The 15,379-nt window shown below is 37.2% G+C and overlaps 1 protein-coding gene across 1 annotated transcript; it reads left to right on the top strand.

Moving 5' to 3' along the window:
- Positions 1 to 6,597: 6,597 nt before the first annotated feature.
- Positions 6,598 to 6,981, top strand: LOC110867264 (uncharacterized mitochondrial protein AtMg00820-like). The gene has a single exon (XM_022116388.1). The coding sequence runs from the start codon at positions 6,598 to 6,600 to the stop codon at positions 6,979 to 6,981; it is 384 nt and encodes a 127-aa protein (XP_021972080.1).
- Positions 6,982 to 15,379: the final 8,398 nt, after the last annotated feature.

Genomic DNA, 15,379 nt, shown 5'->3' with positions numbered 1-15,379 from the left:
TTAAAATCTAGATCAAGCAACCTTCCACGTGGCATCTCCCCAGCCGTTGATCAAATCCACGATCCGTGTCCATGGATGTGGAGATAACTGATTAATGGAAAAGGAGATAACTGTTAACAGAAAAGGGGATTCCGTTATTACCTCCGTAGCATTTTTTGGCGCCAAATTACCGGTTATAAATAGGAGAATTCAGGTATAATCTCACAAGCTACTTTCACATACTTTCACTCTTACTACTTCATCTTCTTCGAGATCAATATACTTATCCTCACGCCGGAGGGTGGTCACAGAGAGAACCCCAATTCTCCCCGTGACGAGGCTAATGGCGTTTCTGTTTTGCAGAGATCTCCAACAAAGTAACTCCCATCAGGAATCGACGAGAGGATTAACTCTTTTATGCAGAAACCCTACCTCCAGATATGATTGATTCCGGTTATCTAGATCTAGTGTTTCTTCACACTCATACCAAGGCTCAAGTCTTGTTACAAGAACAAGCTTGGATGGTTCCAACACTTGTGGGTTAAAAACCCTTACAAAACAGAAAGTTTGGATGCAATTAACACCTTCGAATTTGAGTGAAACAGCCTTGGTTAGGGTCACTAATCGTGGACTTGATTAGTGCCATAAGAACACAAGTTTGTTTGAGGAAAACACAAGTTTGAAGAAAGTTTATAAAGATTTCTTCTAAAAAAGAAAGTTTGGACCTCAAAATGGTGATGTTCCACCTTGGTTTTCCAAGGAAACCTGTGGAAACACTCCTAGAGGTGTTCCTAGCCTTGTAGAGGAAGAAGTAGTGAAGAAAATGGAAGAAAAGTGAGTATGAACTCACTTATGTAACTTGTATGAATCTGCCTTGAATCTGATTATAATCTGAGAATTTGTTGCTATTTGAGAGTGTTTTAGGGAGGATTGAAGTGTTTGTAAAGTGATAAATGAGGGGAGAAGAGGTGGGTTTTATAGTTGAGGTTTAGGATTGAGGTAGGTGAGTAATTAAGGAGAAAACACAACCAAACAAACACACAATTGCCCAATCCTTGAGCTGAAAAGAACTTACTGCGAATTTCGGGGTATTGCGTGCCGCGACCGAGGGGAGGAGTTGTCGTCGCGGGGAGCGACGGCTTAATGCCGTGTGTTTTGCTTATATTGTGATGAATTTGGTCCTTGAACTTTCACATGAGTTATGTTTTAGGGTATAAAGTGTACTATTATGGTGATTTGAGTATAACAAGCATAGTATAAGGTATTAGATACATACAAAAAGGATAGTTTAGGTATTGTAAACACAAAATCAAGTTTGGTATGTTTAAAGTGTATAGGAGGACTCGTATTTACGATGGCGGTATACGAATTTATGTAAGTGTATGCGAGAATAACGACCATGTATCATGTGTACTTACAAATGAAAAACGAATACGATTAGTTTAAAATAAAAATTGACACATTTTACTACGAATCAAGTTATGAATTACGAAAGTGGAAGTGTCATACGATTATGTTATGGGTATAAGTTTCTAAAAGTAGGAGTGTATACAATCTGTATAATTAGGGTAAGTTTCAAAACGCGAGGCGTTACACTACCCACTGACAAGTACATCGAGGGGGAAGGCACAAACGTTGGAGCCATCTGCGCAAGTGGTATTCGTACCACCCAAATGGTGACTCCAACAAGTCACGATGCTGGTCCTTCAGCACCAGCAATATCTGGAATGCCTACGATGTCAGGATTACCAGAGTGGGAAACTCTCGCCTCGTAGTATGCGAATAGTCAAACAACTTTGAATCTCATTTATGCGCAACTGTGCGCACAGCAAGGGCAAGTATAAGCCTAGACGGCACGGTCTCCAGTGGTGACACCAACACCAAGACAGCTGAACCATGAGACGCCACATCAGGAGCGCGCTTCAAGATAACAGAATGAAAGGTCATCGTCACCAAGAAGACAAAGTTCGCGTGACACGCGTGACACTTATGATGACACAGAGAGTTACTATGACATCCACTCACATCCACACAACGAAAACCTTCGTTGAGTAGCCGGCTCGAGCCGCGCAACATAAAAAATGAATGGGATCGAAACACTAATGAAGAAGACTCGACGTATCAACAAGAAGTAAACTCATTAGTTTTCAACCGTTTGTAGAAAAATCATGAGTCATACAAACTAAAACCACATATAACGTACAATGACGCGGCAGAACATGATTTCAACCTTGTGTATAGGCCAACAACAGCAGCTGAACATTCCAAGTTCATCTGGAACAATGCTTTCGCACAATTGTAAAAAGCCAAACTTCCACAAACTGTGGGTAAGTTTAACAGCTTAGCTCACTCAGCGTAGCTAACTTTTGCATGTATATTAGATTGTTTGCAAGTTAAAGTGAGTGATCGCTTGGAGCTCTTGTCTGCGCATGAAGCTTCTCATGGAGTGGGGTGGCATTCGTATAAATTTGATGTGTAGCTATTTACTAATAGATGCTAGATTAGATTTGATGCAAATTGATAATGTTTTTGTACGTTTTTCCACTATGTAGTGTTGTGTGATGACCAATCTTTTAAGCTATTTCGTGTGATGATATCCAGTTATGAGGTGCTTGGTTTAGGGCCTTAATTAGCTTCTATCACCATAGCTTTGTGATGCATGTCTCCGTCACTATAACCTTTGATCGATCATTCCCGTTTGATGTCAAAAAAAAACTAATTGTAAATCAGACATAGTTTCTAAATTTTAAAATTGTTGTTTCCCCCTTTTTCTAATATTGTATGTACTTATTGATCTATAAACACTTATTGTATAAGGGTGCATTTCGTACTTCTTGTATCTACTAAATCTAAGTTGTTATTTTATTTATATTATTTGTTCCACCCATTAGTGGACATAAATGATTAATAATAAGCCACCAAAGGTCCTAAACCCTTTCTTTTTCCCACCCTTTTCCTCTCCACTCTATCTCTTCGTCCTCACAACCTCTTCCTTTATTTTCCAACATGGCCTCCTCCTCTTCTGATCGCACCTTATTTTATACAATATCTCACATGATCACCATGAAGCTTACTTTCAATAACTTATTGGCATGGGTACATCAAATAACCACCATAAGCAAGTGTTAGAACTTGATCGCTCATGTCGACAGCTTCTCGTCGGCTCTTGTTTCCACCATCAGAAGCAATGACAAAACCGTTCAGAACCTCGAATACGCTGCTTGGGCAGCCGACGATCATCGTACAATCATACTTCTCAACGCCTACTTATGCGAGGAGGTCATCACCATCATTATTGGTTTATCCACGACTCTTTATATGTAGGTTGCATTAGAAAATGCTTACGGTAATGTGTCCATTATGTGTTCATAATCTCTAGGACCAACTCCGATATAACTCCGAAGGGATCAAAAACTGTTGCTTAATATGGCCAAACATTTAAAAGCCTTTGTGATTAATTCTCTGCGATTGTGTATTCGGTTGATCCCAATGCATGATCAACTCCATTGGTTCTTGTGTGGTCTCAAACATTCTCCACAACCATAAGATCCACCAGACCTGCCGCATCCTTTCCCGATCTATTTGCCGTGTCAAGAATCACAAGTTGTTGGTCATACACTTCATGGAACCGCTTTGAAATCTCCAATCTCTACACATCAAGTACAAGGATTTATTAGTATGTAGTTAAAAGTTAGTTATATGGTGGTTACAAAGTACAGAGACTAAAAGTGGCAAAACAGAACTTGGTAACTACCACCCCAAGGGTTGCGAAACCCCTTGGGAGATACCCATTCGCGATCGGCAGCCACAAAGGAAGACATGGGACACGACTTTTGGAATCAAGGGACGCACCTCTTAACGTTTAGTCACATCCACACAATCCAAGAGACACACCCGTTCATGAAGAGACGCGTCTGTTCACTCGCACCTTTTAGAAACTATAAATAGGGATAGATTTCCAATTTGTAATTAGTTCATTACATTTAAATTCATTAAACTCATTGTATTCAGATTCATGTTATATTCAAGTTAGATTATCATTTACGATCTAGAGATCAAAGATCATTCTGGGCAACAATTGGTATCAGAGCATCAGGCTTTAGGCATCGCAGGGAATTCACGATCAGGTTTTATCTTTCAATTCGCAAGTTTAATTCAGTTTTATTTTCGGTTCAAGGTTATCAAACCAGGGGTTAGGAATCTAGGGCAATTGCTTATCTATTCCAAGCAATACCGGAAGATGTCGTATTGCAAGTTGCAAATTGCAAGATTGCAAAAGAAATTTGGGAAAATTTGAAAACAAGACACGTTGGCGTTGATCGGGTACAAAAGGCTCGTTGGCATACACTAATATCAGAATTCGAGTTAATGAAAATGAAAGAAGATGACACTGTGGACTCTTTCTCCGGAAAGATAAACAGTGTTGTTACATTGGCAAGTGAATTAGGGACAACACTGAGTCAACCGACTTTGATACGCAAACTCCTAAATGCCATGCCAGATAAGTTCACTCAGATTGTCGCCTCCACGGAACAATACTCCGATCTAGAAACAATGACGCTAGAAGAAGCAGTCGGAAGGTTTAAGACTTATGAAGAAAGGCTAAGGTTAAAGAAAGGAAGACCAGGAGATAGCCAAGATAGATTGATGTTTACACATCATGACAACAACTCAGGCGGAGGAAGACAGTTAGGAAACTGCGGGCGTGGCAGGTTCAACCAACCACGTGGAAACTTGCGAGACAATAAAGAAAAGCAAAGTACTAAGAATGAAGGATCTTCATACAAACCTATAGGTGGAAATTCAAAGAATTGGAGGAAGTTTGGAAGGAACCAAATAGACACAAGTAAGATCTAATGTTTCAAGGGTCAAAAGTACGGACACTTTAAGAAAGTCTGTCTCGAGAAAGAAGTTGTACAAGAACATTCAAATCTCGTCGAGGAAGATGAAGCACCCGTATTGCTAATGGCAATACAAGAAGAAAACGTTGTTCAAGAAAGGGTTCTACTAAACGAAGAACGCATAGAACCAGCAAGTTACGCAACAGAAGATGAAAGTATATGGTACTTAGACAACGGGCAAGCAACCACATGATAGAAGTGCAAAGTCACTTCAGAGAATTAGATGAAGAGGTGACGGGGCAAGTACGTTTCGGTGACATGTCGCACATAGAGATTAAAGGCATAGGTTTAATACTACTAGAATGTCTGAACCAAGAACAGAAGATTGTTTCTCAAGTATACTACATTCCAAGTTTGAAAAGCAACATATTGAGCCTCGGTCAACTCACATAAATTGGTTGAAAAGTAGTTATGGACGGAGACTTACTAACAGTCCGCGACAGAAATAGAAAGTTACTAATGCGAGTCAGGAGAATGAACAGGCTGTATAAAGTAAAATTGAAGATTGGAAGGCCAATCTGCCTGCTCTCAAACACAGAAGATTTAGCATGGTTATGGCACGCAAGGTTATGCCATTTACACTTTGATGCTATTAAGGAAATGACTCGAAAGAACTTGGTACATGGAGTTCCTCAAATAAGTCATGCCAATCAAGTATGTGACACATGCTTATTAGGAAAACATAGTAGGACACCATTTCCAAATCAGGTGAATTCAGATCTTTAAGACCACTGGATCTAATCTATGGAGATTTGTGTGGTCCCATATCCCCACCAACACATGCTGGGAGGAAGTACATATTTCTACTTGTAGACGATTGCACTCGCTACATGTGGGCATATCTACTAACTTCCAAGGATTAAGCATTCGAAGCTTTCAAGTAGTTCAAAGAAAAGGTGGAGATAGAAACTCGAACCAAGTTAAAGATGCTAAGGACAGATAGAGGAGGAGAATTCACATTGGCTGAATTCAACAAGTATTGCAAAGACAACAACATAGCAAAACAGCTTACAACGCCGTATTCCCCACAACAAAATGGAGTAGTGGAAAGAAGGAACAGGACGATGTTGTCAACTACTCGGAGTATGCTCAAGGCAATGAACATGCCACAAAATTTTTGGGGTGAAGCAATAAGACATACGTTATACATATTAAACCGGATTCCAACGAAGGCTTTGGTGAACAAGACCTCGTATGAAGCATTAAAATGAAGAAAGCCGAATCTGGAGCACCTAAAGGTTTTTGGCTGCACAACATACGCTAAGGTATTACCACTTCAACAAAAGAAGTTAGACGATAGAAGTGAACCCATGGTTTATCTTAGAATAGAAGAAGGATCAAAGAAATACAGATTATATTATCCGGCGAAGAACAAGATATGTGTCAGTAGAGATGTAAAGTTCATGGAAGGTCAACCATCGAACTGGAATAGTTATATGGAAATGATAGATTCAGGGAATCCCGAATGGACAAACTTTGTCATTCAAGAAGATGACAATCCACCAGAATTAGAAGAAAATGCACCAAGTAGTCCTGATAGTAGCGGGCCACATCATGAAGATTCAGGAGTAGATCAGACAGAAGAACCAGACTCCTACGTAACCCCGCTAGTACATTCGTACAATCAGAACTCATTAGGAAGTTCAAGCAGATTATCAAGTAGAGGTCCATCTACATCTAAAAGTATAACGGGGGTATTAGTGACACTCCAGTGAAAATGAGAAGTCTCGAAGAACTATATGAAAAGACAGAGGAAATTCAAGTAGATCCACAAGAATTACTACTTGCTGAAGAAGAACCAAAGAATTACAAGGAGGCATCTAATGACAGAAAGTGGATTGAAGCAATGAAGGTTGAGTTAGATTCGATAAACAAGAACACCACTTGGAAATTGACAGAGTTGCCAAGAGATCACAAGGCAATAGGTTTAAAGTGGGTATTCAAGACTAAGAAAGATGCAAACGGAAACGTGTTCAGACACAAAGCAAGGCTGGTAGAAAAAGGATATGTTCAGCAACACAGAATAGACTTTGACGAAGTCTTTGCACCAGTAGCACGCATGGAGACAGTTCGACTAATGTTGGCTTTGGCAGCATATTAAGGTTGGGAGGTACATTACTTAGACGTGAAGTCTGCCTTCTTACACGGAGATCTCAAGGAGGAGGTTTATGTCTCACAACCAGAAGGATTTGTAAAGCCAGGAGATGAAGGGAAGGTCTACAAACTATCTAAAGCTCTATATGGATTGAGACAAGCACCGTGTGCTTGGAACACGAAGTTAGATCTGTTGGTGCAGTCATCTGTCGTCTTCGTCTAATGTCGAGTCTCGGGTTCGTTGCAGATTTGATCGAGTATGATGTCATCATAATCAAAGATGACATCATAATGGTGACATCACATAGTGCATCATTCTCACATAAGACAAATGAAGAATGGTCCAATTATAGTCTTGCTTTTGATGGTCCAATGATTTGAAGTCAACCATTTGAATTTGAATGGTCAAATAGGATGCAATTAGAATTAGTTTACTGTTGACCGTTTGAATGTTTTATGTTTGTGAGGTGACCGTTTGAACAAGACCGTTTGAAGGTCACCGTTTGAAGTTGTCTTGTTTAGTTTCAAACGGTTAGGTTCCACTATAAATAGGATTCAAACTATCATAATTTGTAACGAAGAGGTCTATTGATACCGAAGTGCTGCCGGTATTTCCTCTAGCTGTAAACATTGTCAATTGAATATAAAAGAGGATTAAAGTGATTTTCTAGTTGTTTTCAAGTGCGTTTCTTAGTTTCCGCCTCTGAAACGTACGAGAGCTCTTCCGAACGACTCATTCAGGTCGAAACCGATCCTACAAGTGGTATCAGAGCTCAGGACGAGGAGTTCTTGCCATATTCAGCTTGAAAATCTGTTTTTCTACACCTTCTTTCATAAAGTTGGTACTTTTCACGGTTAAAATCGGCTATAATTTTCACAATGTATGCGTAATAGTAGTTTAACAAAGCCTTGAGAATTTCAGATCTAAACTCGACGTAAAAGTGATAAAAATAGCCTAAAAAGTTGTGTCCGTTTGAACGAAGGTTGGGGTTCCGTTTGAAATTTTAGTTCTATCGTTTGAAATAGTTATCTTCCGTTTGAAAATCATGACTACTGTTTGAAAACCTGCATTCCGTTTGAAGCATCGTTTGAAACATGACATGACCGTTTGAAAATTGCACATGACCGTTTGAAAATTTTGAGTTAATCGTTTAAAGCTGACGTGACCGTTTGTAACATGAACACCGTTTGAAAGATGCATCGGGTCATGTGAATTTCTTCGTGACGTGTGATACATAAAACGAAGTTGTCAGTAGTTAGGAAAAGGAAACCACATGTTTGTGTCAGTTTGCATGAGGTGATAAGAATCATTTGTGATCACATGTGACTTTATGAGTTTCGATAATATTGAAGTCTGATCAATTCATACATACTTTAAAGTGTTGTTTTAATGGATTTTGAGGTCCAATAGAGTTCAATTGAAATCAACAGTTGTTGTCAGACTATTTGTCGGCCACATTTAAAGAATAAGGTTCAATTATAGGAATGGGATCAAATACAAACACTTAAGTTTGTAAGAACCATAAGAACCAATACATAATTGACAAGTGTCCATCAATAAAAAATTAGTTTAGGGGTAATTTAGACTTTTTGACCATATTTATTTATAACTAATTAAAAATAATTACAAAAAATATAATCAGCACAACACTATATAATTAGCACAACATTATTAATCGTTCTTCATTATTAGCACATCGTCCTCGAATCGTTCTCCATTATCAACATAAACGACATTAGCACAACATCTTCAATCGTTCTCCATTATCAGCACACCAGATGTGCTGATTATATCTACTTTTGGTGTTTGTTTGTATTATTTTGTAATTAACACATAATCAGCACCTTATTAGCACACATATAAAACACCTTTTGTTAACTTTTTTTAAAAAACACTTTTATAAATACAAAAAAGTATAGCAATATGGTACTCATATTAAAGATAAAAAAATACTTGATTTTATGGTATATATTTTTTAAAAAAATAATGAAGTATATAAAAGTTATTTTAGTTTAAAAAACCTTGGTGGAATTTGTATTTAATAGAAAATGGTCAAATGACTAGCAATTTTACAAAATTACCCCTAATTTGTTAGTAGTAGTTTTTAATTATAAGAGTTTTATTTATAATCAATATCAACCCTTGATTTAAATTAACAATGGTTCAGATCTGTTCTTACGGTTCTTATAATTAGCACTGTTTGTACAGGATCTCAACCCTTATATCGAATATTGATACAAGTGTTAAGTAATGTGATTGGGTAATAATCTCGGCCCATTAAGATTTGTTTTATCATTTGTGAAGTGTTAACTGTTGCCGACCCATGTGACTTCAATTAAAGTGATTTGTTAATTCAAAGTTTGTTTAAGCTCATATGTAATCGGCCCATGTGTCTACAATCATTTTGTTGCATTTAAAAATTGTTGTCAGACCCAGCAAGTGAATATAAGGTTCAATCAAAGTCAATAGTTATTAATTGTTGATTCGGTGATATAATAATGAAGATCATGTGATTAGTTAAGCTGTCGGCTGCATGTGTGAGCTTTTAGAGTAAAGTCAGTGGTTGCGGTCCAATCAAAGTTTCAAGTGTGTTTCATTAAAAAAAATTTGTCGGCACTTAGGTAAAGGATTTGGTTGTGTTGGTTCAAGCCCAGTTACGGCCCAAGTTCAAAGCATATCAGTTCACAAGAAGTGTTTCAGTCTATTTGTATTCAAACTTGTTCCAGTTCGTTTGAAAAGATTCGATTCGTTTGATAGAAATCATTTCGCTTGGAAATTTGTTCCAGTTCGTACGATTTGGAGTTCAAAATTGTTAAAAGTCCTTCAGTTTGTTCACAGTGAATCTGATCGTTTGAGTTTAATCCGGGTCATAGTAGTTCACGTGTTTCACAGTGTGTCAATCTTCAGTCCGTACGGAATAGTCATCAGTTCGAGTGATTCAGTTCGCATAGAGTATCAGTTTGATTCAGTTGCTTTGATAAGTGTTTTAAACTGATTGTGTTTTGTTTGTTTGTTTTAGGTGTTTCACGAGGTGAATCATTTCATTCGAAAGGGGATCTAGTTTGAATTTGATATTTCATTTTAAGTGACTGTCTCGATAAACGTGTTTCCGAATCATGGACTTAAAATTCTTTAATATGACTAGTGAAACAGTTAATAGAATAAATGTATTAAAGAAAGAATTTGATTTGTTTTCAGGTTATCCAGGAGAAAGTACAAAGAGTATCATTGAGAGGTATATTCATCTTGTTCGCTTAATGTCTGAGAAGGGTATTCAGAAAAAACCAAATGAATGGGTTAAGAAATTAGCCAATTCCATACCTCAACAAGAATGGGGTACATATCTGTTGGAGTTAAAAAGAAATGGAGAATACTCTAGATTGTCAATTTGTCAATTCATTAAGAAGCTTGAAGAACAAATGGAGAACAATAATGTGAATAAGAAGAATAAAGAAGAAAAATCCGTTTCATCCGATGAAAGTTCAGAAGAATCAATTGTTGTTGATCAAACATCAACTGATTCTGGTTCTTCAGATGAAAGTTCCGAAAGAGCATTCGTTTTTGATCAAACATCATCTAACTCTGGTTCTTCAGATGATAGTTCTGACAAATCAGTAGAGTTTGACCAATCACCAACTGATAATAGTAGTGTTAATGAGAAGATTATTGAAGCAGAAAAGGTGACTGAAGCTAAGAAAGTTGTTGAAGTTGAAAAAATCATAGAGATCGAGAAGATCGTTGAAGTCACAAAACCCTGTCTTACATGTTTAGAGTCTTGTAAACAATGTATAGAGAAAGACGAGAGGTTTAGTGAGTTAGAAAAGTTGAAAGAACAATTGTTATTTGATGTAAAGAACTTGAAAAAGTAGTATGATGTATTGAATAGGCATGTGAATGGTCTGGAGAAGACTAACTCAGAAAGAGAAAAAGCTTTGAAGATGCTAAATGTAACAATGATGACAAAGCAGAAAGAGATCAACATGTACATAGAAGAATGTGCAAAGTTGAAGAAAGAGTTGGATAGTGAAGCAGTTGAAAATGAAAGAATCAGAAGATTGCTGCAAAGTTACAAAGGTTGTGACTACGTAATGGATAGAATTTATCCAACAGTTGAAGGTTTCGAGGCGTTTAAAGATGAAGAAACAAAATCAAAGAAGAAGAAGGATACTGGTAAGAAACAGGGTGTCTGTTATAATAAGTGTCCGCCTCCGATTTGGGAAGGGTACTCGCCTAGAAAACCTAATGAGGAAGAACTAAAACAGGCAGTCAATATTAAGCTAGAGTCCGAGATAACCGATGTTTTACCGGACAATATTGACGTCACGTTCACAGCGTCCGACACAGATCATGAGTCCGAACTGATAAAACGAGTGGTCGATCAGGTGTTGGATAAGGATGAGGAGTCAGAGTCAAAGTCTGAGTCCGAAAGTTCGTGTCAGTTAGTCGGGAGTTCGAGTTCGTCCGAAAAGAGTTCAAAATCATCGGGAAAACGGGTTTATAGTAAAGGATTTTTGCTATCAAAATTTAATTTGAATGATGAAACATTTGAAGTTGTGTATACTTTGAATGGTTCTGACAAATTATATTTTGATAAAGAGTTTCCAATAAGAGGTGTTAAACCAGAAATAACTAAAAAGGTTTTCAAACTAACATAAATTAATATTTATGAAATAAAAGATTTAAATCTTAATGGTGAACCTAAACTTTACACCTCAAGAGTTCAACAACGACTAAACAAGAAAAAAGGTTACAATTCTGGTTCTGGTTTTCAAAAGAAACCAACCCAAAATCATAGCTACAAAAAGAAAGGACTTGGTTTTACTCCACCAGAAAACTATAAAAATGAAAAATTTTCTAAAACAAATACAAAATTTGTTTCAGGTACAAGCTCGGAAGAGGAAGCAAAAAGCACATTCTGGAAACAATCTAACCAAGAATTTCTTGCTGAGAAGAGAAAGAATGGAGCTTATGTGAAGAAAGAAACCAGAACCTGTTTCTGATGCAATGAAGCTGGTCACATTGCATGGAACTGTCCGAAAGCGACAAACACAAAACAGGGAGTTTCTGGAAAACTGAAACAAGTTGTTGTTGATGAAACCGAACCACCAACTGAAAAATTTAAAGTTTTAAAAATTCAACATTTGAAGTTGGTGAGTGTTCGAAGAGATTTTACAGGCGAAGTGTAAAACTTGACAACCAAAAATGGGTTGTTAAGAAATCTGAGGTAAAATCTGGCGATGATTCTGATTCCACAAAATCAGAGGAGCCACAGTTTGATGAGAGTGATGAAAACTCAGTTCCTTCAATGGATGACGAGAACTTTCCACCATTGAGGACTGAGAATTTTAAAAGAAAAGTTGGAAAGATTGAAATCTCAAATCAGTTTTATTCTGATAAGGATAATTTTGATGTTGAGAAGGCTTTTAATGGGAATGTAAAGAAAATTTTTGGTAAAATGGTTGATGGGAAGGTGAAAGGGGTAAAAAACTTTTACGCTACAAAGAAAGCAACTTACACCCCAACTAAATCCGAATTGAAATCACCCAAGGCTGGTCAGGCTTGGGTGGACATTTTCTTCGATTGAAAAACCTGACTTGCCGAAGATCCCAAGTTTGTAATCGTGGATCAGGAATCGGCATCATTCATGTATTATGAGTTTGTATGAAAAATTCTTGAAATTGTTAAAATTTTACAGGTTAAATGACTACGCCGGAGCTTCCAGGTTGGTAAGTGAGAAGCAGGAATCGGCATTCTGATTGGTAAAATGGTTTGTGTAGAGGTGACATACCTACAATTGGTTATTCTTACAAGTGGTTTACAGGTTGCTTGATTGCAAACAGTGAATCAAGGACATTTAGTTGTACTTGATTTACTATATTTGATAAAATTGACAAGATGATGAACCATATCCCCGTCCTTAAACAAGTGGTAAACTTGCAAGTGGTAAAAACAAACTCATTTTCTGGAAAAATCATTTTGATTAAAACAAACTTAAGTGTTTTGAAATCATAATGAGAAAATGGTTTGTGATAGGGGGAGTTCAGATTGTTTATGCCTAGTGAATGGCGAATTGATGCGATTTGATATTGGTTGTCATATTTCTGTGCAGTTTGTTTTAAATTTTCTTTAATGTGTTTGCATTTTAGGGGGAGTAAGAATTTTAGAAAATCCAAAAACATTAGAAAATTTGAAAAAGCCAAAAACATGATAAAATCAAAAATGAGTTTTGTTGTATAAAAGAGGAAATGATAGTACATCAGTGGACTATCACAACATGCTAAAGAATTGGAAAGTTTAAAAGTGATAAACAATCTTACTGCGGATGTGTCAGTAGATTTTTACACATTTAGTAGATTGTGACGAGATATAAACCTAAATTTCAAACTTGCTTATTCTGTGGGTTAACAAAACTGCTTGGATATATAGGTAACCCCTGAAATCTTGTTTGAAAGATCCCTTATTCTGAGATACTAGGTCTTTATGCTCAGTGATATCTGGGGTATTATCCCGGGACTTCTGCTGTATGGAAGTACTGACCTAGTCCCCGGATAATACTTTCTGCAAATGCTTGATAAAGCGCCGCCCTCAGCAAATTGATGAAACAATAAAATTGATAGTCATTGCTGTTGTAAAAAAGATCCTCTAAAGGGGACCCACCAAAAGTCGAGCCGTCATCTCTCTGCTGAACGGAAGTTCTGACCTGAGCTCTCACGGTTTCGCACCTAACCCTATACAGATATCAGCTGTGGTATACTCACCTGTAAGACTGAATATTGGGATCAGGATACGGGAGTATATTCAAGTAGTGGGACACACGGATAAGTTTAAGTTCTTAAAACATTAATATCGTATCTCGGATCAATTGAACTTTGTGTGAAAATTTAAGTGGACAAACATACTGACAATCTAGGTGAATTGTTTAAAACTTAAAATGAAATGAAGCTTAACGATGTTGGTGGTTTGTCTCATAAGCTGATATGATCCTCTTACACGAACTCACAAAAATATTGTTTGTAAATATTTCTTTACTGCATTTCATATTTCTTTCAGAAAATCCAAAAAGATTTTGTGTGTGTTTTAGCATAAACCTTTGAAATATTCAAAAAGATTTTCGACAACTGGTATTGAAGAGCTAATTTTCAAAATTCCAAGTGCTAAACATGATGAGCAATATTTGAGGGGGAGTATATGTTTGGAATTAAAAGTTTTCATAATCTACCCTTTCAAGTGGTTCATCAATATCTGTGTTTGTTTTGAAGGAGAGTCTGATTTAGTGCGAGTGTTTATGTTTGAGATATATATGTGAGAGAAATTTACTTTGAGGTAGAGTTTTTGCAGGATAAGATGAAAAGCTGTAAGATGGAAAGACAGACAATGATCCTAATGCTGATGATGCTGATGATCTGAAGAAATGCCAGCATTTCGCAAGGGGGAGTCTGAAGACCTGCAAGAAAAGACTGAGAGTGAAGTCCAGAGACAGATAAAGACTGAAGATTGTTAAGACTCGACACTTAAGACTCGTCAACATCTGAGGGGTGTCTGTTGGTGCAGTCATCTGTCGTCTTCGTCTAATGTCGAGTCTCGGGTTCGTTGCGGATTTGATCGAGTATGATGTCATCATAATCAAAGATGACATCATAATGGTGACATCACATAGTGCATCATTCTCACATAAGACAAATGAAGAATGGTCCAATTAGAGTCTTGCTTTTGATGGTCCAATGATTTGAAGTCAACCATTTGAATGGTCAAATAGGATGCAATTAGAACTAGTTTACTGTTAACCGTTTGAATGTTTTATGTTTGTGAGGTGACCGTTTGAACAAGACCGTTTGAAGGTCACCGTTTGAAATTGTCTTGTTTAGTTTCAAACGGTTAGGTTCCACTATAAATAGGATTCAAACTGTCATATTTGTAACGAAGAGGTCTATTGATACCGAAGTGCTGCCGGTATTTCCTCTAGCTGTAAACATTGTCAATTGAATATAAAAGAGGATTAAAGTGATTTTCTAGTTGTTTTCAAGTGCGTTTCTTAGTTTCCGCCTCTGAAACGTACGAGAGCTCTTCCGAACGACTAATTCAGGTCGAAACCGATCCTACAAGATCAAACCCTCAAGTCACTTAACTTCAACAAGTGCTCTTTAGAGCAAGCAATCTATACAAGGACGAGTAAGACTTCTACACTAATAGTCGGAGTCTATGTTGATGATTTGATAGTCACTGGAACATCAAGGAAGGAGATAGATGTTTTCAAGTCTCAAATGGAAAACAAGTTTGAAATGGGCGATCTAGGATTGCTAGCATACTATCTGGGAATATAAGTTATCCAAGCAGGGGGTGAGATAGTGAAGAAACACCAGATCTAAATGACCGCAATCAATCTAGATTTGAGGGCATGGTTTCT

The sequence above is a fragment of the Helianthus annuus genome, chromosome 7 (genome assembly GCF_002127325.2).
Source record: "Helianthus annuus cultivar XRQ/B chromosome 7, HanXRQr2.0-SUNRISE, whole genome shotgun sequence".
NCBI lineage: Eukaryota > Viridiplantae > Streptophyta > Magnoliopsida > Asterales > Asteraceae > Helianthus > Helianthus annuus.
This window is presented reverse-complemented; position numbering and strand designations above follow the sequence as displayed.